The sequence below is a fragment of the Rhinolophus ferrumequinum genome, chromosome 26, assembly GCF_004115265.2.
Source record: "Rhinolophus ferrumequinum isolate MPI-CBG mRhiFer1 chromosome 26, mRhiFer1_v1.p, whole genome shotgun sequence".
Lineage (NCBI taxonomy): Eukaryota > Metazoa > Chordata > Mammalia > Chiroptera > Rhinolophidae > Rhinolophus > Rhinolophus ferrumequinum.
Window position 1 is genome coordinate 5,830,140 of NC_046309.1, and position 22,921 is coordinate 5,853,060.

At 36.8% G+C, this 22,921-nt stretch overlaps 1 protein-coding gene across 1 annotated transcript in view; it reads right to left on the reverse strand.

The window, feature by feature from the left end:
* The window catches only part of CNTNAP2 (contactin associated protein 2), a 1,530,550-nt gene that overhangs the window by 973,687 nt on the left and 533,942 nt on the right, over positions 1 to 22,921 (reverse strand). The window contains exon 3 of the mRNA XM_033098968.1: positions 15,131 to 15,324. Coding sequence (XP_032954859.1) covers positions 15,131 to 15,324 — 194 coding nt within the window. The remainder of the gene's footprint in view (positions 1 to 15,130; positions 15,325 to 22,921) is intronic.

Consider the following 22,921-nt stretch of genomic DNA (forward strand, 5'->3'; position numbering starts at 1 on the left):
TGACTATTCCCTGTATATTTCTTACTTCCTTCATAGTGAGAATCATAGCTCCTGATGTCATCAACATATTTACTCATTTGCTCTATGAGTTCTATATTTACATGTTTTCAAAATTGCTTCAATCATATATACATGTTTTCTCATTTCTTTTTCTTGCACTAAAGTTAGAATACAATAAATTTGCACTTTTCTTTTTTCACTTAAAAATATATCCAGGAAATGCATCCCATATCAACTCATAGAGCTATTTCTTTTGCAGTTTTCTTTACAGATGCAGGCTATCTACTTGTATCTTGCATATATAGCCTAGTTTATTCAACCAATCTCCAGTATTTGGTAATATAGGTAGTTTCCAATAGTTTGTCATGACAAATATTGTTGTAATGAATAACCTTGTGCATACGTGCCTTTATTTTATTATAGCTGCACCTTTAGGGTAATTTTGTAGAAGTGAGATGGTTGGGTTGAAGAGTAAATGCATTTCTATCTATTACGTGAGCTCTCTATTCATGTTTTTTCCTCATATTTTTATGTTTCCTCCATTTTAATTAGGGAGATATTAAAGCATGCAAACTTTCTCTGTGCTTGTTACCATCTACCATACATAGATGGTAATTATAAATGTAATGTTGAACTAAACATTACATAGGCATTTACCAAATGCCTAAATTTAGTAAATTTAGGCATTCATCTTCCAAGTAAAACAAAGAAAAAAATTAGGAGTCCTCTAGATTGGTTTAACTGCTGGTCCCTATGCACTCTAGCTGGACACAAGGACCTCTGTTTTATATGTGCTCATATGTGTTCAAGCCAGAGGCAATGAGAGTCTCTTAACTAGCACTTAACAGATTGTGCTGTACCAGCTATCCAAGTGTCAAGTGTGACAGAGACCCATGTACTTACATAAACTTTGAACTTCCATAAAGACGGAAATAATGCTCGTACGTGTTACAAACAGGCTTTTAAGGCCTTTTGCTAAGTCCCCTGATGATTCCCTTATGCCTGGCCCACTGGTGTTCTCCTACAATTATTTTTGGTGCTAGAGAGCAATTCTGATCATAGTTCTCAGTCTCGTTCAGTTCCTATTCCGTCGGAGCTAGGCCTTGATTTCAAGTCTGATTATATTGGCTTCTAAAACTTATTATTAAATTTCAATGTACATAGAGAAAGTGCACATCAACACACAGCTTGGTGAATCTCCACAAGTGTAGCAAGCACCTAGCTCAAGAAACAAACAATTAGGAACACCCCAAAGCCTTCTTTGTATCCCCTTCCAGTTACTACCTTCCTACTACAGAGGAGACCACTATACAGATTTCTTACAGGCTAGGTTTTGCCTGTTTTTGCATTTTATACAAATGGAAACATAGAATATATATATAATATATAATATATATTATATATACATGATATAATACATATTATAATTACATATTATAATACATATAATACATATACATATTATATATACATGATATATATATAATTATATAGCAGTACAGTTTGTGAAATGTATGCAAAAGATAGATACATCACACACACTATACATATAAAAAATATATTATATATACATGATATATACATATATATATAGTGTGTGTGTGTATGTGTGTGATGTATCTCCTTTTGCATACATTTCACAAACTATATCGCTCTCCTGACACTTAGCCTTTATGAGATCAGAAACCTCTCTCCTCTCGCTGGATTAACCCAGCGTCCAGACCAGATTCAAGTTTGCCACGTGCACATGCATTTGGCATTAGCCCTTGACATTTCACTGGGCATCCCCAAGCTAAACTCCAGGTCTGAAGGGAGAATAAGCTTTGCTGCCCCAGTCAGCATCCCTGCCTCCCTCTTACCTCCTTGTTGTTGTAACCTCTGCTGTATTTTCTCCCTTACAGAAATTGCGAGCTTTCCTACAAATGCCATTTCGGCACTCTCACTTCTCCTTTTGATGGAGGTAGGTGTGTGCCACATTGGTCAGTCTGCATTAGACACATAAAATAATAAGTGCACGTTTCATACACAGTCATGTTGAATCGCATAAACTAAGCGATTCAACATGACTGTGTATGAAACGTGCACTTAATTATTTCTACGTATGCCAGTGTTTGTTCGCGTAATCCCGTAACTCAATCAATCTGTTAACAAATATTTACTAAGCATGTTCAGTGTTCAAGGGACCATCCAAGCTGGTGGGACTCAACCTTTAACAAGACAAACAAAGGCATCTGAGAACTTACATATAATCACCCACTGTTATATCGTCTTAAATACAGTATAATGGAGATAGCAAAGACTACAGGGACTTGGAAACCAAGGACCAAACTTGGTCTCTCACCTTTCAGGATCTTGTCACAGTATTTGACACAGAAAGTACTTATCAGGTAAGTACTGGGTGGATGATAGTATTAACTGTAGAGTCTAACCTTTGTCAAAATGCCTAACACCTCTGCACTTCAATGGGATCTGTTGAGAAATATGCTTGATTCTATAAAATATCCATAGATTTTATGTAATTGGGAAGATTAAGGGTTATTTCATTGTAGGGATTTAATGTGTGTCTTTGTGAGTATGTGTGTGTGCATGCACGTGTTTTATTTCATGTTCAGTTACCCCAACTCCAAACATAAAATGATTATTTAAATAATGAATTCCTGGTTTTGACTTTAAAAATTAAAAACAAACAACATTGGCATTACTGCTTATTTTACACAAAGCTGAAATGTTATATACTCTTATCACTATTCCAAGAATAAACCTGTCAAATTGTAGATATTTAATCATACACTGAACTTTTTATTTAATCAGTCATGTGAAAAACCCATTGTATATGTCTTCTGATATCGTAAGCACAAAATCCTTTCAAAGGAATAGGAAACTTTGGTATTTTTTTTCATTCTGTTATCGAATACTTGTTTGCGCAAGGTTGAATGTAAACAGCCTGAATAACTTTATGATAAAGCCAGTCTTTTTCTGTTGCTCTGAGGCTATCACACACAGCTCTATTTTCTAACAAATTGAAAAATACATATGTAGGACAGTGAGAATGGAATGAACAATTGTGCTTGCTCAATGCATAAGATGGATGACGCCTTCCCTGGGCAACTCAGCTTTCATATATGAAATGGTGGCAGTGAGTTTCCTCACCTTCTCAGAAGAATGCTGGAGGGCTAACTAATGAAACCTGCTGCTTTCAAATAGATGCTGTTATAATCCAAATGAATTAGCAATAAAATCTCAAGATGCAATTGGAGCAAGCTGTTTTATCTCTGGGAGAGCTCTTTTCTTTGTTGACAGAAGAAATGTCTATAACTGTTTAGAATGCACATTCTCTAGCATCCAGTTTTTAATAAACGCTACGTCTCAAGGCATTAAACGATGTTCACCGTGCCAAATAGAGTTCTGTGTGTGAGGTTTGAAACTTGGACACTTTTTTATGGCCAGCTATTTATCACGGGATGGGGCGAGGGGTTGGTTTGAAAAAGCATCTTTGGCTTATTTGCCACCCAGGAGAGAACAATTCTGAAAAGTGTTTTTTGTTGTTGTTGTTGTTTTCTTTTTGAAGTCTTTCTTGTAAATAAAGGAATGCAGAGAGTCATACATAGTTAGTCATCAGCCAGTCTCTCCTGGTTTGACCAGGCACATTTTCTGAGTGCATGAGGAATGATGTATAACTCCTCTTAGAAGCTACTGTCTTTCTCGTAAGTCCATTCCCTGTGCTTTATAATGTACACAACACAATGGCAGTGAATAGGTGTTAGTGGCATACCTTTGTACTTTCTAATAGTTAAGTGTCATGTGCTGAATCACATCCTCCTAAAATGTATATGTTGAAGTCGTAACCTCCGGTTCATCAGGAAGTTATCTTATGTGGAAACAGGGTCGTCACATACGTCGTAATTAAAATGAGATCGCTGGGGGAGACTGGGCCCCAAATCCAATATGACCGGCATCCTGACAACGAAAATGGTATGAGATGCACGACATAGTGTCCCATGTATGACCAGCATGTTATATTTTATGAACTGCGAAAGGCAGAGCTGAAGGGAGCCCATGGTGGTGAAGATCATAGTTAGACAGTCCTGCGTTCAAATCCCAGCTCCGTTGTTAATTCACCATGTGTTCCAGAAAATGTACGTCCTCTATCCATCATTTCTGCATCTACAGAATGGGCTTCATCAATATCATCACCCTCATCCTCATCCTCATCTAAATCATTGATATCATTGCATGTAAGGTGTTTTGAAGATTAAATGAGATAAATCTTATCATGCACTTAATGAACCCTCAATCAATACTGGTTGGCTCTTATTATTTATTAATTGGTGCACGTAGAGTTTTCTGAATTGCTATATCACAAGAGAGAGCTTTTCCTGGACTTCACTACCAGCTTCATATTAATATGATTATAAAACATTTAAATGTCAGTTACAATAGAACCACTGTCTCATCAAACTATACCAGTGAAATTCATGGGAGAAATGCAGATGTGTATGTCAAACAATCTTTTCATTTGGAAGCACTGTATACTTTTTCCTAAAAGCACAAGTCTATGCTTCATCCTTCTCCAGGCTTCTGAAAAGGCATTGAAGGTAAACCATTCAGAGTGAACCATTCAGACAAGCTGTCAACCAACAGGACATCTTTTTGCCAGAATGATACTATGGCCTATAATTAAGCTAGTTCATTCAAACAAACGAAATTTACTTGCCAAGACATTTTAACATTCTATTAGTTCTTTCTTAAAGTCAACACTGACTAAATTAGTTCCTTGGCTAAACTGTGGGGATAAGTGACATACTTACTGCAAATATCTCCCCAGGCACCAGGCGTACAAGCATACTGAAAGTGGCACCAGATAACCAGGCTTTAGTTTACAGTGATTGTCCTTATAATTAGATGTTATGACTCTCAAGGATAAATCTAGCACAATGACTTACTTTATTTCCTTAAACCACTTTTAATATAGTGTTCTATGATAATTAATGGTAATAATAATAATAGTGATAAATAATTAGGAGGAGGTGACATAAGAGGTGGATAAGAAGAAGAACCTGTATTTATGGTGTGTTGTTCTAAGGAATTTGATTCATTGTTGTCATTCTCACAAAAACCCCATAGGGTTGATATCATTTTATCCCTTTTGCAGTGAAAGTAACTAAGGTCCATGAAAGGCTAATTAGCCCTGCTCAGTGTTCACTTTTACTGAGTGCTGGATCATGGTCTTGCTATTTGAAGTCCAGCACCAGAGACCACGCTCTCTTGTCCTGTAAGCACGGTGCAGGCAATCTAATTGTTACCCTTTAGTCAAAATAATCAAGTGGTCATTCTAGAAAAATTAGGTACTTGGCTCCATGCTGAGTGCTGGGGTCAGCATACTTGGACCTGAATGTGTGTCTCCTGTTTAAGTGACACTGCGTCTCTCAGCTTCAGCCCATGTATCTTCAGAACGAGATACTTCAGTTCGATTGGTACACTTAAAACATCTATGATGTACTTGGCAGTGAACCCTGTACTCCGAGTATTACAGCGATGTGCCCACCCCGGAAGACGGAATCAACTCCAACGGTCTTCCGAAGTTGGGAATTCACACAATATAACTTCAACATTACAGATTTAAATGATGTCATTTCAGAGTTTTAAAGAAAGGTCAGCTGCTCTTTTTTTTCTTTGTAGGTTCATAATAAAGAACTCGGGACAGGCATGGTTATTTAAAGTGTCTCACTGCCCACGCCGACCTGTTTCAGTGACAGCCATCTGCTGGGAGCGACTTCCGGCTCCTCCTCTCAGCATGGCCAACTCCTTACCCACTTCGCCAACGACACTTAGCTCCTCAAGAAGCCTTCGCTGATCCTGACCCTCAACCACTCCAAATGGGGTGATTTTTGTGTGCTCCCAGAACAACGTGTGCAGCTTCTCTCCTTTAGGACACATACAGTCATGCCATATAATGATAAATGGATACGGTTAGCCTTACCACCATAGTTTTGCTGCCCCTAGAAGGCAGATACTATGGGAGTTTGTTTACCTCCAACCCTCAGTAAATAAATGATAAGAGCTCACTAAGTGCTATTTATCAAAGCTGATTCTCATTCCATGCTAAGTCAGTCTGCAATTTACACTCTGGATTCTAACGCTTCTGATGGCGTCTCCTGGTTTGGAGGTACAGGCCCAATTCTCATCCCACTTTGTCACGAGAGCTCTTCAACTATTAAACACACCACACTCTATCTGTGCCATGTATGTGAATCCCCTGTGAATATTGTTAAAATGCAGATTCTGACGTGAACAGTAGGGGGTGGGCCCCTGAGAGTCCGCATGTCTAACAAGCTCCCAGGTGATGCTGAGGCCGCTGGTGCACCTAACATAGGCTCTGAGCATCTGACATTTAGAGGGGCCTCTCTCCCTGTCTGGAGGCTTTGCTTTCATGGCTCACCACCACAGAGCAGTTCCCCATCTGCAGTTTCACTTACTATGATTTCCATTCCCCGCAGTCAACTAAGGTCTGGAAATATTAAATGGAAAATTCCAGAAATAAACGATTCGTAAGTTTTAAATTATGCACCTTTCGGAGGAGCGTGATGAAATCTTACACTGTCCTGCTCCATCCCGCCCAGGATGTGAACCAGCCCTTTGTGCAGTGTCTCCACACCACATACGGGAGCTCCTGGTCATTGGTCACTTAGCAGCCCTCTCAGTTATCGCGTCGATAGTATGGCAGTGCTTGCATTCACGTAACCCTTGCTTTATTTAATAACAACGGCCCCAAAGCACAAGGGTGGCGGTTCGTTGATGCCAGAAAGAAACCATACAGTACCTCCGTTAAGTGAAAAAGTGAACGTTCTTGACTTAATAAGAAAAGAAGAAGAAGGAAAAAAAGCATACACTAGAGTTGCTAAGATCTGTGGTGAGAATGAATCTTCTATACGTGAATTTGTGAAGGAAAAAGAAATTCATGCTAGTTTGCTGAGAGACACCCACCTTCACACAACTTTTATTATAGTGAATGGTTACAATTATTCAATTATTAGTGTGCTTAATCTCTTACTGTACCTATTGTATAAATTCCAGAAATAAACGATTCGTAAGTTTTAAATTATGCACCTTTCGGAGGAGCGTGAACTTACATAACTTACTATAGTTATGTATGTATAGAAAAAAACAGTATATACGGGGTTCAGTACTATTTGCAGTTTCAGGCATCCACTGGGGGTCTTGGGATGCATCCCCCACTGATAAGGGGGAAATACTGTAATTTGTTTTAGTTAATACTTATAAGCCTGTTCTGTAGTCTGCTTATCTTACTCTTTAATTACCCCAAGAAAACATGGAAGGGGACTATGGACACAAATCGGTTATTTATTTTCCTTGACCTCCAAAGTTAATAAAAGTGAATTCACTAAACTAAACCTAATGGAGGCATCATAGTCATATTTTCACTAAAGTTTAATTAGAAAAAAAAAATCCAAAAGAATTGGCCAGACCCAGTTTGTACTGGGATATGCATGGCCTCCATGTGACAATTGATAGGATCAAGTAACAAATTAGCATTCTTGATTACACTTAACAGTGAGTTAGTAGTCATTTCAGACTGAGAAGCACAGATGTAACACAACACACACGCTGATACGTTAATACAGAAAAGCTATTATAGAGTGAAAGTAGCAGGCTATTTTGAATTTTCAAGGACGGATTCAATACAATGTAGTATAGTAATGCATCTGTAGTATAGTAATGCATCTAGAAGTCACATATTTATAAAATCTAATAAAAATTGAGGGGTTAATATGTTGCCAGTCATTTTTCTAAGCTCTTACGTGGATTATTAACTTCATACCTATAATTACTATTGAGGTAGGTAGTATTGAGGTAAGTGAAGTAAGTATTGTTATTAGCCCCATTTAACAGCTGGGGAAATTTAGGCACAGAAACGTTGAGGAATCTGCCCAAAGTTAGAGATTTAGGTGAACGAAATTTGATGATGGGCCTATGTGGTCTGATTCCAGAGTGCAGCACTGAGCTGCTTCTTTCACTGCCCTTTGGGGGCCTGTGGCCACACAAGAGCTTGGTTTCCATGCTTGAAATTCCCCCATCTAGATATACTCGTATTCCTCTAACTCCCACTAAGTTACCACTTAGGGTAGGGACAAGCATCTTAAATGCATCTTAAATTCATATTTTATTCAAAATATTTGTAGGTACCTATCAACACTTTGTAGAAATTTGCATTCACTTGGAGTCATGTAGCTTTATGTCACCTAAATCCAACCTTGGTCTGGTAAGAAAAATATTAGCATCTCCATTATTTGAGTCCAGAGTAAAATAAGCACCTGAGAATATCATTTTGCTTACTGAGAACACCTCCTCCTCCAGAGAGTTCACCAAGCAAGCAAGCATCCTTAAAAAATTTTAGAACAATGATTTCATATATCATATTTTATCTCAGATAAAAAATACAGTAGATTATAAGAATTATATACTCTATTGCCTCTAAGAAATCTTATCATATAAGATTCATCATTTTTCTTTACCTAATAGTGTATGTCAACAATATATTCACTGTTATTAATAACATCTTATTTTTATCTTCCTATTTTTTGGAAAAAAATTAAACACATAACCATGTTCGTTAGAATGGTTCTATATATGTGTGTATGTGTAGAATATTGAGTGACTCACAAACTGACAAAATACAATCTCATGACCTCTTGAAATGAGAATCTCGCATTACAAATGTGTAGAAAGGTTATCAAAATGTATTAATGGAGGCACTGTAGTATATGAAAAAGGATCTGGAATATCTATCCAACTTATTAAAAATCTTGAGACTTTTAAAATATCACTCAGTCTAAGAGGAGTGCAAACAACACATCTATTTCAGAGAAATATAAAGCTTATCATAAATGCACCTTGGAAATTATTTTCTCTTCTACAAGTCCTGAAGACTTTTATCCCATTTATATCCAGAGTCATTTTAGAAAGGGCTTAATGCAGATTACTCTGATGTGTTTTATTTATCAATATGCTATCTATTAAATTATTACAAATATGCCTACGAGGCCTTTTCCCCAAATGACTGATTGCAACCACAATGTAGGTGTATACACAAACGAGCAAGAAAAATTCCCACCTATTGCTGAAAAACATTGCATCGGTGTTGTATGTGAGGTAGAGGATGTTATCATCTGATGGAAGATACGAGTCTATGAGCAAGCGACCAGGATGGTGGTCTTCCCTAGTTTCATACGCCGGAAAGAATTCTACATCTGTTTGAAAGGATCTAAGGATACTATCGAACTGTGAAACAATTATGGTTTACATTTATAATTGCAAAATATTCTTAAGTGATTTGGAAAATTAGTGCAACCATTACAACAGATTGGTTGAAAGGTTAAGAGAACAATTCATCCATTTTTAAATAATACCCCCTGACATGGCTCACTGAACACATGACCATCGTATGGTGACAGATAATTTGTCACAAGCACTGCGATGGCACTTGGCACAGAGCTAGGTCTACGCGCCACACCTCACAAGCCCATCCAGCACTGATCGCATTGTCTATCCGTGGTCACTTCATTCATTAATTAGAAAATGTGCCAGAGATCTGTCCACAGTCCACTTCCTACTTTAAGTCATGCTTCCTGTCTCTAAAATATTGTCAGATAATTTAAATCATGAATAAGCATAAACCAAGGTAAGAACAGAAGGGGACTCAAACTTTCTGAAAATTGTGATCACAGACTATTCTCACTACAAGAAGTACTACACTAGTTTTGTAGAATGCTTCTAAGATAGGCAATTGATAACACACATGTTGCTAAATCTTCGCAGCCTGCAAAACTTCTTTACTTACATAATCTCATGTAAATTTCCCAATGGGCATTATTCCCATTTCACAGATTAGGAGTTTGAGGCACAAAGTGACTTCTCTGAGTTTATAAACCAATAAATAAACCTAGATACTTGAATTCAGACCTTTTGAATATATATCTTGGATTTCACTTGGTAAACACCTTGTAACTTTTCTTATGTACACATTGGTTGATTGGATATTTGGTTAAAAAGAAAGTAGAGAACATATATTCCAGCTATTGACGCGATATTCAGAAAATCAAAGAATTTACTAACTTAATCTGTTAACTATTTGCTTTTCAGATTTTTTCAATGTTTCAAATTTGTTAGAAACAATGAAGTTTGGTGTGTGTGTGTGTGTGTGTACACAATATATAAGGGACAAAGAGATCCAGGTTTTCAACATCTAGCAAATTAAAACTCTATTTAATATTGTTTAAAGATTATGAACTTATATATTCTTGATAAGTATTTGACTATGTAATTTACATATAATAAAGCATTTTTGTTCTGTGGGATGCTCCATCTAATATATTCAGTGGTTACTGATAGCCGTCTGATACCTGCCTACCATTAACAAGAGGAATCAAAACTGTTTTAAATAATTGAGCTTCTCCAGCAAAACTAAACACAGCCTCTTAGCGAAAATCTGCTGGAATTCTTGTTTAATGTAATGCTGAATGGACCATTCATAAGAAATGCTTATACAGAATACTTTGTCTCTCTCCAACAGATTACACTTAGGAAACCCGAAAATACCTCAAGAGAAGTATGCAAATTAGAGTTTGTGGAATATGTAAATATAATGTTTGGGGTAGGGCAATTTTATCAATCTGCACACATTTTCCTTTTACAATGTAAAGAAAAAAATTCTAAATAGAAGGAAATGGCATTGTGGATAAATAATTCTATTATGCTTAGTTTTTCGTATTATCAAAGAGGAATGAGAAAGTTTCACTAGTTAAGCACATTTAGCAGCTTACATATCTGAGTATTAAACATTCAGATAAACCATCCTTCAGGGATATTTTCAAGAGCCATTGTTATTCCATAGTCAGATTCCAAAGTCAGATTCATGACTTAAAAAATCTTGTGATACTGTCATAATTTCTCATCTACACGAGTTGTTCTTTGCTTAATTTAACACATTATCCAATGGTCATAAAATAATTCAGGAACTCCATATGGACATTTAATGAGAATATTATAATAAAATCAGTCATGTTGTCCATGTCCCCCGAAATTATAGAAAGAATAACCATTGATGTTTTTTAAAAACAATATTCAAGTGATGGGATTTATATTACTTTGCATTCTTCTCAGGTAATCGATTATTTTAGAAAAGGATAGAAAAATCAACCTTAAAATGGCATCAACTTTAAAACCCTTTGACTATCTAGAACTTTACATAAGGTCTTGTACATCTAAAAGCTATCCAGTCTTATCTGTGTCAGAAGTCTCTTTTATTTAAGTACAATACATATTATGTTAAATAATAGTAGGATTACAACAAAATCTAATATTTAATTATCATTTTTACTAAACTTGAGCCCAGATGTATTTTTTGTTGAGAGTTTTAAATGCTCAATTTTAATCATTTACTGCATGTTAAAACATAAGCTCTAAAGTACTCAAGAATTTTTAGAAAACAATAAAGGTTATCACTTTTAGAATACATCAAAAACAATGGACTATTTTCATATTACCAAAGATTAAAACATTTCTGTCATAGATTATTAAAGTAATGCAATTGTTATGCTGCCACAAGAATCCAAGCCACGTTGGAAATTTTTACCCTCCTTAACCCTCTGAATTTATGCTTCTGTATTTAGTCAGAATGGGATTACCTGTAACTGCTAAGTATCTGATACATAAATTAAAACTTAAGTACTGTTGTACTTTAGCAGCCATCTTTATTATTACCTTAATTTGCCTTATGATAGGAGAGGATTTGACACTCTAGAGTTTGAGATGAAAACTTTACAAACACAGATATGTAGTTTTGAGTCTGACTTGCAGCCCCTCAAATAATTTTATCAACCTACTAATCTGACTTGAGGTTAGTATCCTCAGAGAGTCAGAAAATAATGTGTGCTTTCCGGAAGAGCTGGTGATCTGAGCCTTAATTTTCGACTCTTAGTCTGCTGTTTGGTCACTTGGTCAGTCTCTCTTTCTCTCTCTGCTAAACTTGAAGAAAGGTCTTTTCTATTTTCTATTCATTATTTTTTACAATGAACTTCCTCCATCCTCACCCTACCCAAAGGCCAAAAACCAATCTAAAATATAGTTCTCAGTGTTGGCTGTACATTAGAATAATCTGGGCAGTTTTAAAATCCCAGTGCCCAGCTTATGCCTTAGATGAACTGAAACCAAAATCTACGTGGGACCCAAACATCCACATGTTTTAAAGCTTTCTGGGTTCTTGCATTGTACATCCAGGGTTAAAACCCACTTTTCTACACATTATTCCTGAAACTGTGAATTATCTTAATTATGAGATGAAAACTTTCCATAGGCATTTCCCCACTACTTGTGTCCTACAACTTACATATCCCAATACACAAATGTTCTTACCATACAATCGTGGCTAGATAGAAGTTATTTCTAAAGGACTACTCTGGCATCACACTTTTTATTTTGGGGACATTATATGCTTATTTCACATGACAGTTCCTCTCATTGGATACTGCTATGGAAACAACTACCTACTCAAGTTAATATAACCGTGGAACCAGGTCAAAGTGGTTCTATTCTTTTTCTAATAAGATACTGAGTTGTTTTTTGTAGACAACAGACCAGAACAGGTCATGCTGCAGAAGCACACACAGAGGAGAGAACTTTGACCTCCAGCTGCAACCGAAACCAAAGTCTTGTCCCCCTCATGGAACCAAAGGACCAGGACGTGACTGGAATTTCAGCACCAGAACACTTTTAGAAGCGAAGGGTCCATTATTCAGGAAGATCCAATGCTGAAGCCCCTTACCATATCTTTGGCCAAACTCCAAAGCTCGCCAATCAAAACCTGTCCCACTGGAGCTTCCGCAGACCACCCTGTTCCCCCAACCTCTTAAAAAGTGCCCCAACCCCTGGATCAGGGAGACAGATTTGAGCGTTACTCAATCAGCAATGAAAGCTTTTTCTTTTCTCAAAAGCTGGTGCCATAGTACTGGTTCCTAGCTGCATTGGGCATCAACCCTTGTTCCGTAACACTAGGAACTCTAAATTCTGGCTACCCACAAAAGTTACCTGATGACTTTTAAAATATACATTCTCCAGGAGTGGACCCTGATCAGGTTAAAAATCCCCAGCACTCTGCCTAATACTGTGAAGAACACAATTTAAAATGAGAATTTCCTCCCACTTCTCCTCCTCCTTTTTCTTCTTGTTAAACATTGATGGTTTGACTTGATTTTGGTTATGGCTGCTTTTCTAGATAATTAAACTAAAATAGATTCCCTCAAAATTTAGTATTTTAAAATAATTTATTCAGTTGTAGTGAATATTTGATTTGATACACATAATTTTCCAATGTAACTGAAATATTTTAGGAGTAAACGGGTTAAACTTTTAAAATTTTTATCTCATAATAAAAGACAAAAAAAAGAATATAGATCCGTAATAAGGGTTTAAACCACTATTATAATAGAGACAATTTCTTACCATATATCACTGCTCCTACTCTTCTAGATTATTTTTTCATAATTTCAATAGTTTACTCAAATTGAAGATCTCTGTGTTTAAAAGTGTTATGAGTACCACTGATCTAATTTTCACTTAAATGATTCTAATGTAGTGGGTTTGGGGGGGCCTGGCATCCAAATGTTTTACAATCTCCTCAGATCACTCACATGAATAGCCTAGACCTGACACCCACTGCTCTAAGCTTTGGATAGAAACTGCAGTCTGAGAAAAGGGGTTCTTCAGTCAACAAGAATAAAAAAACAAATAAATAAACAACTAGCTTCCCTGAATGTGCTTAATAGATAAATATGGACAAGTGCATATACCTCAGAGTTAGGACCAGTAATATTTTAAAATATTTAAAACTGTTTGGGGAGGGGATGTTCAGTTGGTGCCTAATACCGTGTCTCCCCGAAAGTAAGACCTGGCCAGACCATCAGCTCTAACGAGTCTTTTGGAGCAAAAATTAGTATAAGATTCGGTCTTATATTACATTATATGGTATTATATTATATTATAAGATCCGGTATTATATTATATATTATATTATTACACCCAGTCTTATTTTAATACCTATTAACTTTAATTAATATATAAAAATTAATTTATATATTAATTTTCGCTCCAATAGATGCATTAGAGCTGATGGTCTGGCTAGGTCTTATTTTTGGGGAAATATGGTATGTTCCAGAGCTCTGGCTGGTTCCATCTTCTCCTTTTCTTTTTAAAGAAAACCATTTTTCTACCTTACTTTTCTCACTAACTATTAAGTGGTGCTTCATCTAAACAGATCCGGATTACAGTAAAATAGAAAATGGGACTGGCTCCAACAGGAAGTGAACTGCTTCAAAGTCCACCCCCTACTTCTGCCCCACCTCCAGGGCCCATCAACCCGTCTGAGTTAATTAACCCTGTTAGCAGTGGACCTGCACATATTGTCCTTTAAAGATTTAACTCAGTATCTTTGATAGAGTCTGAGGCAAGTAAGAGTGAGTGGGAGTAAGGAATAGAAACCTGTCAGAAAAGAAAACGTTTTTTCATTTTATCTGCTTAATTCATGGTTCCGTATTTGGGTACAATTTGTATCATTTCAGATCGGTACTCCAGACAAAAATACAGTAACTTGACATGTTGCATTTAAAGAAATAAATAGTGTTCTATGAGTTTTAAATTATTTACCTAATAGTTGTTTTTTTTCCTTTTTCCTGGGTTTCAACACAGTTTTATGGGAAAATAAAACTCACCGTTTTATGTCTCCCAATTTGCTGAGAAATAACACCAGAGCTTAGGGAAGAGAACACATTCGCTTTGAAAGACAAAAGAGTTTCCACTCCTATGAGAAAGGCGTGGGATAGAGTGGGGCGCACTGGTGTTTAGATCCATTTCCCCACCCCCTTGTGCTTTACTCACATTCGTCCTTCCGCAAGTACCAGAGGACACAAACACAAAAACAGGAACCCAAAACAGCAAAATGACCTCCAACCAGGCCACACCCAACCCTCCTGCTTCTTCAGGCTGCACAAGGACAGGTAGGGGCTGAGGTCAGCTATCTGCTCAGTTCTGTGTCTTAGCCTATCTGACAATGACTCACCCAGATATTCCCGTCTTGATGATAGGGTTTCCAGTTTCTCCCAGTGTCACTGTAGAGCATGCGGTATTGGGTCACCCAGTCCGAGCTGCTGTACCTTCCTTGGGTTGCAATGGCACTGATCTGCTTCCGATTGCCAAAGTCAACCTGAAGCCATTGATAATGGTCACTGTCGGACGGAGACCAGCCCCCAGCACCTGAAGAAGGTATACGAGAGGGGAACACAAAGATTGAAAGTTAGACTTCTACAATTGACAATGGATTAGTCTTCATTTTGTCTTGGCCTTGGCGGGGCTATCTTTCACAGATAAATGATGAAGTGTCCTTTACAGATGCCATTGGGACTTCAACTAATATTCTTCCAGCTGGGTAACACTGATACTCTAACCTCTTTATGGTATAATTATGTGCTCATTTTCTCCTGAGCAAATGTCTTCATAATTCCTCAATTAGCTCTTATTAGGACATGTCAAAGTCTAATTGGATGAGGGTTGATCAATTTACTATGAATTCTTCCACTAAAAATCACTAGGACAAAATAGGTACAATCTATTAATTCCTCATGTAAAGTTTTATCTTTTAGGAGATTATACATGAAACGAAAAAAAAGTATATACGACTTTAAAACATATATTTGCTTTAAAAAGTTCAGAGTTAAAAGAATGTTGGTAGTTCTTAAGATGAGGCTTAATCGTACATGCAGCTCTCGTCCTCATGAGAATTCAGGTACATAGTAAATCAGGCAACATGTTTACTAACACGTAAGATATATAACCAATGAGGCTTGATAACCACATTTTTAGGAAGACAATTTAAATTATTAAATGAAATGAAACTTCTTTTGGTAAAATATAAGTGATTGGCAAATAGAACATAAAAATGTTAGAAAACAGCACTAATATAGAACAAAAGACTCCTAATTTATAGCATTATGTAAAATGCCAATGCTTGCATATAAGTATTAATGTATTACAGAAAACATGGCATAATGCTTAGTATTAAAAGGCAATATAATTTTTTTGAGTGAGTTTGGCTACTAATTGGAGTAAATAAGAGCAAAATATTCAATAAATTATTCAATTTAGAGTATAACAACATATGCATAACTTTCAGGTATGGAATTTAAAGACTGACAATAAAATAATTTATTCAATGGGGACTGTGCTAATAAAAATCATTTTGTAAATCATCACAGATACATCATTCCTTTAATGATGTTTATATGGCTTATTTCTGCTTTCAGCTATGATAAAACAGTTCTCCCACCACAAAAAATTACAAACCTGACAAAATGTACACAATTACCCTTTCTAGGAATGGGACAACAGACAGTGCAGGTCCCTGATCTATGAGAGAAGATAAACAAATGAAGTGAACCCTGCCAACTTCCTGGCTTTCTGCCTGGTTCACATTTCAGATCATGGCACATGGAAGAGTATCCCAAACAGAAACCACAGCATCACTGATATGGAGACAAATCAGAATCAAAGCTACTAAGCGAAATACTTTGTAGAGTAGAGTACCAGACTTGGGGAGCAGCTGTGCAGAGAAAGAGCTCTGGAAATCTGCACTCGTAGGGTTGCTAATGAGTGTCTGTAGTCCAGACCCTGAATGAACACCAAGCTGTGTATTTGCAGACCAAGACTCCACAAGTTTAGGTGGAGGGAGTTCTGAAAGAAACAATGCCCAGAGGGTGCACAGGGCTTGGGGCTAGTTTGATTTCAGACTAGATAAGATTGAGAGAACTTGTTGAACCGACCCTTGGCATTCAGTAGTGATCTCAGGAAGGAATTAGAACTATTTAATCCTTGAATAAGGGTTCCTCTGGACACATGTGAACAAAGGTTGGTAACTAGTCTAAAAAAAAAAAAAATCAATCTGACCCACAAGTAAATTAACTTCTTGCTCAAACAAAACTCAGCACTCCATTAAGGAAGGTCATGATGGTGGTGGTATTCTATGAAGCCTATCTAATTCTACTAACAAATGTCATCCCAATACATTTAATAATTTTTTTTTAAAAAAAGGAAGTCCATGGAAGATTAGAAATTCAACAAGATAGCATCCATAATGTTCCGTATAAAAATTTTAAAAAGTCCTACCATGTTTCCCCAAAAATAAGACCTAGCTGGACGATCAACTCTAATGTGTCTTTTGGAGCAAAAATTAATATAAGACCCGGTCTTTAATATAATATAGTATAACATAATATAATATAATATACCGGGTCTTATATTAATTTTTGCTCCAAAAGACACATTAGAGCTCATCATCCGGCTAGGTCTTATTTTGGGAAACACAGTAGACACTTGAAGAAGCAGGCAAATATGAAAAAAATCAATCAATAGAAATAAGCTGAAAAAGGACAGATGATGACATTTGCAGAACAGGATTTTAAAACAGAGATTATAAATTAGTTCCATTATTTGAAGTTCCATTATTTGAAATATTGAAAACAACATATAAAATGTTAATGGAGAAAATGAAAAACCAAAAGAGAATGAAATAAAAGTTCTTGAACTAAAATTATATCTGGAATGAAACATCTACTGGTGGCCTTAACAGCAGATGAGAAGCCAACAGAAAAAAAAAAAAAGAGTACTTGAATACAGGGTCATGTAAACCTTTCAAATTGAAGTTCAGAGGGGGGAAAAAAAGGCTTCAAAATGAACAGTACTCCAGTAACCTGTAAGATAATATTAAATGCCCTAACAATCATGCAAATAGAGTACTAAAAGAAGAGAAGGTTGAGATTGGGGAGCAAAACAAAACATGAAGAAAAAAATGGTTGAAAAATTAATTCCTGATATCTGAGAAATTTACCAAATCCCAAGCAAGATAAATACAAAGAAAAACACCTTTGTTACAACTACTAAAGTCTGCTGCTATGGCATGAAACAGCCATAAGTAATATAAGAACAGAAGGATATGGCATGTTCCAAGAAAACTGGGAAAGTATTAATTCTCCTTTATCAGCATGTTCATTGCAAATAACATTTCCTGCAGTGGACCGTGTGATGTGCCATTCAGAGCTTCCCTTATCACTGGACAACTCAGTCCCTCCAATATTTTGAGTGCTGCCAGAAGACAGTAGTTAGTTGTAATTCCTCTTAAGGAATTCCTGAGTAAAAGAGAGGCATTTTACCCAAGGTCATGCCCCTTCCTGAGGTTGTACAGATGCGATGGCTGGTCGATCAAGGGTTGTAAACGGCCAGGACCCTCGCCCCAACACGGAAAAACTCTAAAGGGTCATCATGGTCTCACATCTCCCTGCAGACTTAGCTGAAGCCTCCTTTTAGACTACACTGCTTCTCCACTTCTCCCTCGGCCCAGTTCCTCCTCATTCCCTTCCCTTCCACAGGTCTCATCCCTGAAACGCTCCCTAGTACATTCCTAGTGCTATTCTCCATGTCAGAATTTGGGTCCTGGGGAATGCAGTCTATAATACCTCCTTGGAACCACTTTCCTGATAATCTGCTCACTAATATGATTTAGTTGTCTCTGCTTTTGTGTAATACTTTGTGGGTTTTTATATGTTGTTCCTTTTCCCTATCATAGTGTCTAATATTCCCTATAGTAAAATAGGCATATATCACCCACATGCCTATTTTACCTAGAATTCTGTAAAATGTTGGAGGAGCCATAGGTGAATTTCTGAGATAACAATGTACCCAGTCATCAAGAAGTTATAAATCTATTTTCTTATCTGTTAGATGTATAGTTCCAAACTTAGGAGAAATTCTATAGCTAATTGTGTACGCATCTCTGTGTATTACTGAAAGCAACAAGGCAGTTTGTTCATTGTAATAAATAAGCAATTATTACAATGAGTGAAAAGGAGAAAATATGTGCAACTGATTGTTAAAATTTAGAGTATATTCCCTAACTAGTCGTGCAAAAAAATATCCCAGAATAAATATTCTTAAATTACCCGATTGTCGGTGCACTACAATTTTTCAATAAGGAGGCAATTAACATACAACTTCTTAATCCCATTAATCTCATTACTTTAAAAAAATACAATTTATTGACAACTTTAAGGGAAGCAAAAATCCAAAAATCCTAAAGTAGTGAAAATGTAAGTTGAAACTTATTCCTTAGCAGAAGTATATATGGAGAGAATAGTGACGAACTTCAAGGGGAGGGCAAATGTCATGCTTTCATGAGGAACATGGTAGAAAGATCGATGAAAAGTTTCCTGTTTCTCTTTGATCTATGAAGCAATATAATTTGGGGAAGTTGATTACTTTGTTCATTTGGCTTGTGAAATGTATAACCTCTATCGATCCAAGGATTAAGAACGCTAACCCTTTCATCACAAAATCCTCAGGAAAATGGTAGCGCAGAAGTGCTCCCTGATATGTTGTGGAGAGTATAAGAGGGCAACACGTTCCCAGGGGATAATCGGTAGCTCAAAAAAAAAAAAAAAAAAGGTGGAATATTGAAGAAGAGATAAAGGAGGTGGTCATTTGTGAATAATCATAAATTTAGTTTCTAAGAAGACTTAAGAGCAACTCTTTTCTAGAAATAATAGAACCAAAAATATCTAGCACATTGTTAGAGTGACATGAAAGATATGTACGCTATAGACCTCTACCTATTCCCTAAACAGTAAAGATACTGTTCCCTGCCTCCCTTTTTCCCTCTCCTTTTCCATCTCCCTCCATCCTTCCCTTCCTTTCTCTCTCTTCCTTCTTTTCTCTCTCACACATACACACATCCTTTCCCCTTTGTGTATATATGTGTGTATACTATAAAGATGCCCACTCTACTGGGGTTACTTGAGTGACGCATTACAATAGAGAATGTGGAGAAATGGATGAAACTAGTACTCTAAACTTAGTGATAGCTTATAATTATGATAGCCATTTCTGCTTTGTAATTTGTAAATTAGTACCTCTGAGCAAAAAGAGACACTTGGTGGGTGGTTCAGGAGAGGCCAAAGAGTTTCTTTTCTGTGATAAATGCCTCCTGTGTAGACATGATACCCAAGTGGGTGGTTGTTACACCACCAGAGACTATAAGCCTAGTGTCTTTTTTTTAAGTACAAAAACTTTTCGATTAAGTATAGAATTAACTTTAATAACTGGTGGAGACATATGTATCAGATGAAAAGAATAAATTGAAAAGGAGACTTTTAGGCAAGATAGCATTATGAATTTAGGTTTGGAGGCCTCCTTCTGCTCTGAATACACAGTAGTTTTAGATAAGATAGGTACAAAGAAAATTGAAAAACACATAGCCAGATAAAAAACAAAAACCAAAAAACAACGGTATCAAAAATGAGATAAATATCTCCACGCATGAGAAATGCAACCAACACGCAAAGCAACGAGTAGGACTGGAGCTGAGGCTGCTGGAGTGGGGTCTGGGGACCCACAGAGGAAGAGTGGCATTTGGTTCCTGGGGAATACTGGTGAATGTCAGTCTCCTGTGTCTGTCAGAGAAAGGAAGCGTGGGTCAGGGCTGAAGACCAACACCAGGCCCGGACTAACCTGCTTGCGAAAAGAGACTGAAAACTGCTCACTGACTTGGAAACAAGGCTTATAGGAGACTGCATACCCAAAGGAGTTAGAAAACAGGCACATCTGAGCTGAGGGAAGGCATCCACTGCCTTGGTGGTTAGAACGATGACTCCCTAATAACGCTGTTAGGGAAAGGTACAGGGTCACCCATGGAAGATGTATTTCTGGGCCAAGATCTGGGAAGTTGAGTAGAGAAAGTCACAAAACTACAGGGCAGAAAAGGGGTGGGAGGAGAGAAGGAGAGAGAGAAAGACAAACAGAGACTGAGAGAGAGAGAGACTTGTTATCAAGAATAGCCTGCAACCCACAACTTCAAATCACCAGAAAGAAAACAAATGCCACAAAAGTCAGCTAACAGAGTCTAAAGTTCAATGCAAATTCATCCCAGATATAATAGTAACTGAGGGCCAGTGAAACTAAATACATTTTAGGTTCTCAAAAACATAAAATAAGTAATGACATTCATGAAAAATGCAGGAATGATCAGATGCAACAAGGAGAAATAAAATATTTATAGACGGATAGTAAAAAGAACCAAAAAGTTACCTTAAAAATGAAAAATGTAGTTACCGATAGGAAAAAAAAAATTCTCACTAGAGGAAAATTCACTAATTACATATTATCTCAGAAATAATCAGTCTGCTGAAAGGGAATATTGAAGGATTCATACAGAAGTCACCATAGAAAATACAAAAAGTGTTAGAGTTCAAGAACATCTGCTTCCAACCAAGATAAAGTAACAGGTATTTAATTTAATCGATGAAACAATGGTTTGCAAGATATAAGGTATAGGGCAACAAAGGGCTGTGATCCCCAAGGTACAGGACATAAATGAAGTGAGTCCCATTTCCCCAGCTTCCCATCTTGAGAGTTTCCAGGTGGAGACCCAGGAAAGAACCCAGCAGAACCTGGCAAATCCCCAAGCTGAGAAGGTACACCTGCCAACTGGGGAGACCAAGGAGCTAGAGTTAGAAGCCAAGGGCGGAGCTGCATAGAGGATAACTCTAAAAGCAGCAGAGAGTCCCCTGGCATCTTCAGATGAGTAATGATTAGCATATGCCTATGAAAAAACTACCATCCTATAACTGGGCAAAGAATCTTCGGAATGGACGAAGGTATTAATGCTTTGTACTACTCACCAGATGATCCCATCATTCCCCTCCTACGTATTTTCCCAAGAGAAAAGGAAGCAGGTGAACATACAAAGTCCTACACATGATATTGATAGCAGACTTATTTATAATAACCCAATGCTGGGAGCAACCCAAATAGCCATCAACAGATGAACCGATAAGCACACTGTGCCTATCCATACAGTATAGTACTATTCAGCAATAAAAAGGAATGGACATCGGTACATACTATGTGATTAATCTAAAAATTATGCTGAGTGAAAGGATCCAGGAGATAAAAAGGTGTATAATGTCCAATTCCATTGATATAAAACTCAAGGAAATGTGAACTAATATATAGGGACTACAGCAGATCAATAATTGCTTGAGGATGGAGACGTGAAAGGACGAGAAGGATGAGAAAGTGAAGGGGTTTACAAAGTGTCAAAAGAAAACTTCTTGGGGTGATGGATACATTCATTATCTTGATTGTGGTGCTGGCGGTTTCATGGGTTTATCCATATATAAAAAGACCGAATTGTACAATTTAAATATGTACATATTAGTGTACACCAATGATACATCAGTAAAGCTGTTATAATTTGTGGAAGTAAATAGACATGGAAGCTAAAGTGGGGATTTCAGTGATAAATCTAAGAAATTTTAGAATAATACCAATATGCCCAATATACAGAATATAAACAATTGAATAAGTAAGGATTTTTTTTTCAAAATTGAAAAAGAAAATAAAAGATATGACTCAATGAATAGAAAGAGCCCTCTTAACATGGAAAAGCATACGTAAGGTGAGTGTATTATGGAAAAAAATGTATTATGAGGTAGAAATGAAAGCTGGCCTAAAATAATAACATTGATGAAATGTGACATTAAAAAATAAAGTTTAAGCATGCAATTGAGAATCATCTCAACTGATAGAAAAAAAACAGCTGGCATCTTAAGAAGTGCTAACTAAAAGTTGCTTGTTAATGACCTCGGATTTTATTGACCGTGCGACAAAAAGAGCTAGATGGTGTGGCATGTGACCTACCTACAAAAAATAGGATAAATAAGCTTCAACCAAGTATAGATACTTGTTAATTGGAAGTAGCCAGTGAAGAGAGCCAAGGACATTCATTAACATGTCATGAGCTAAAGAA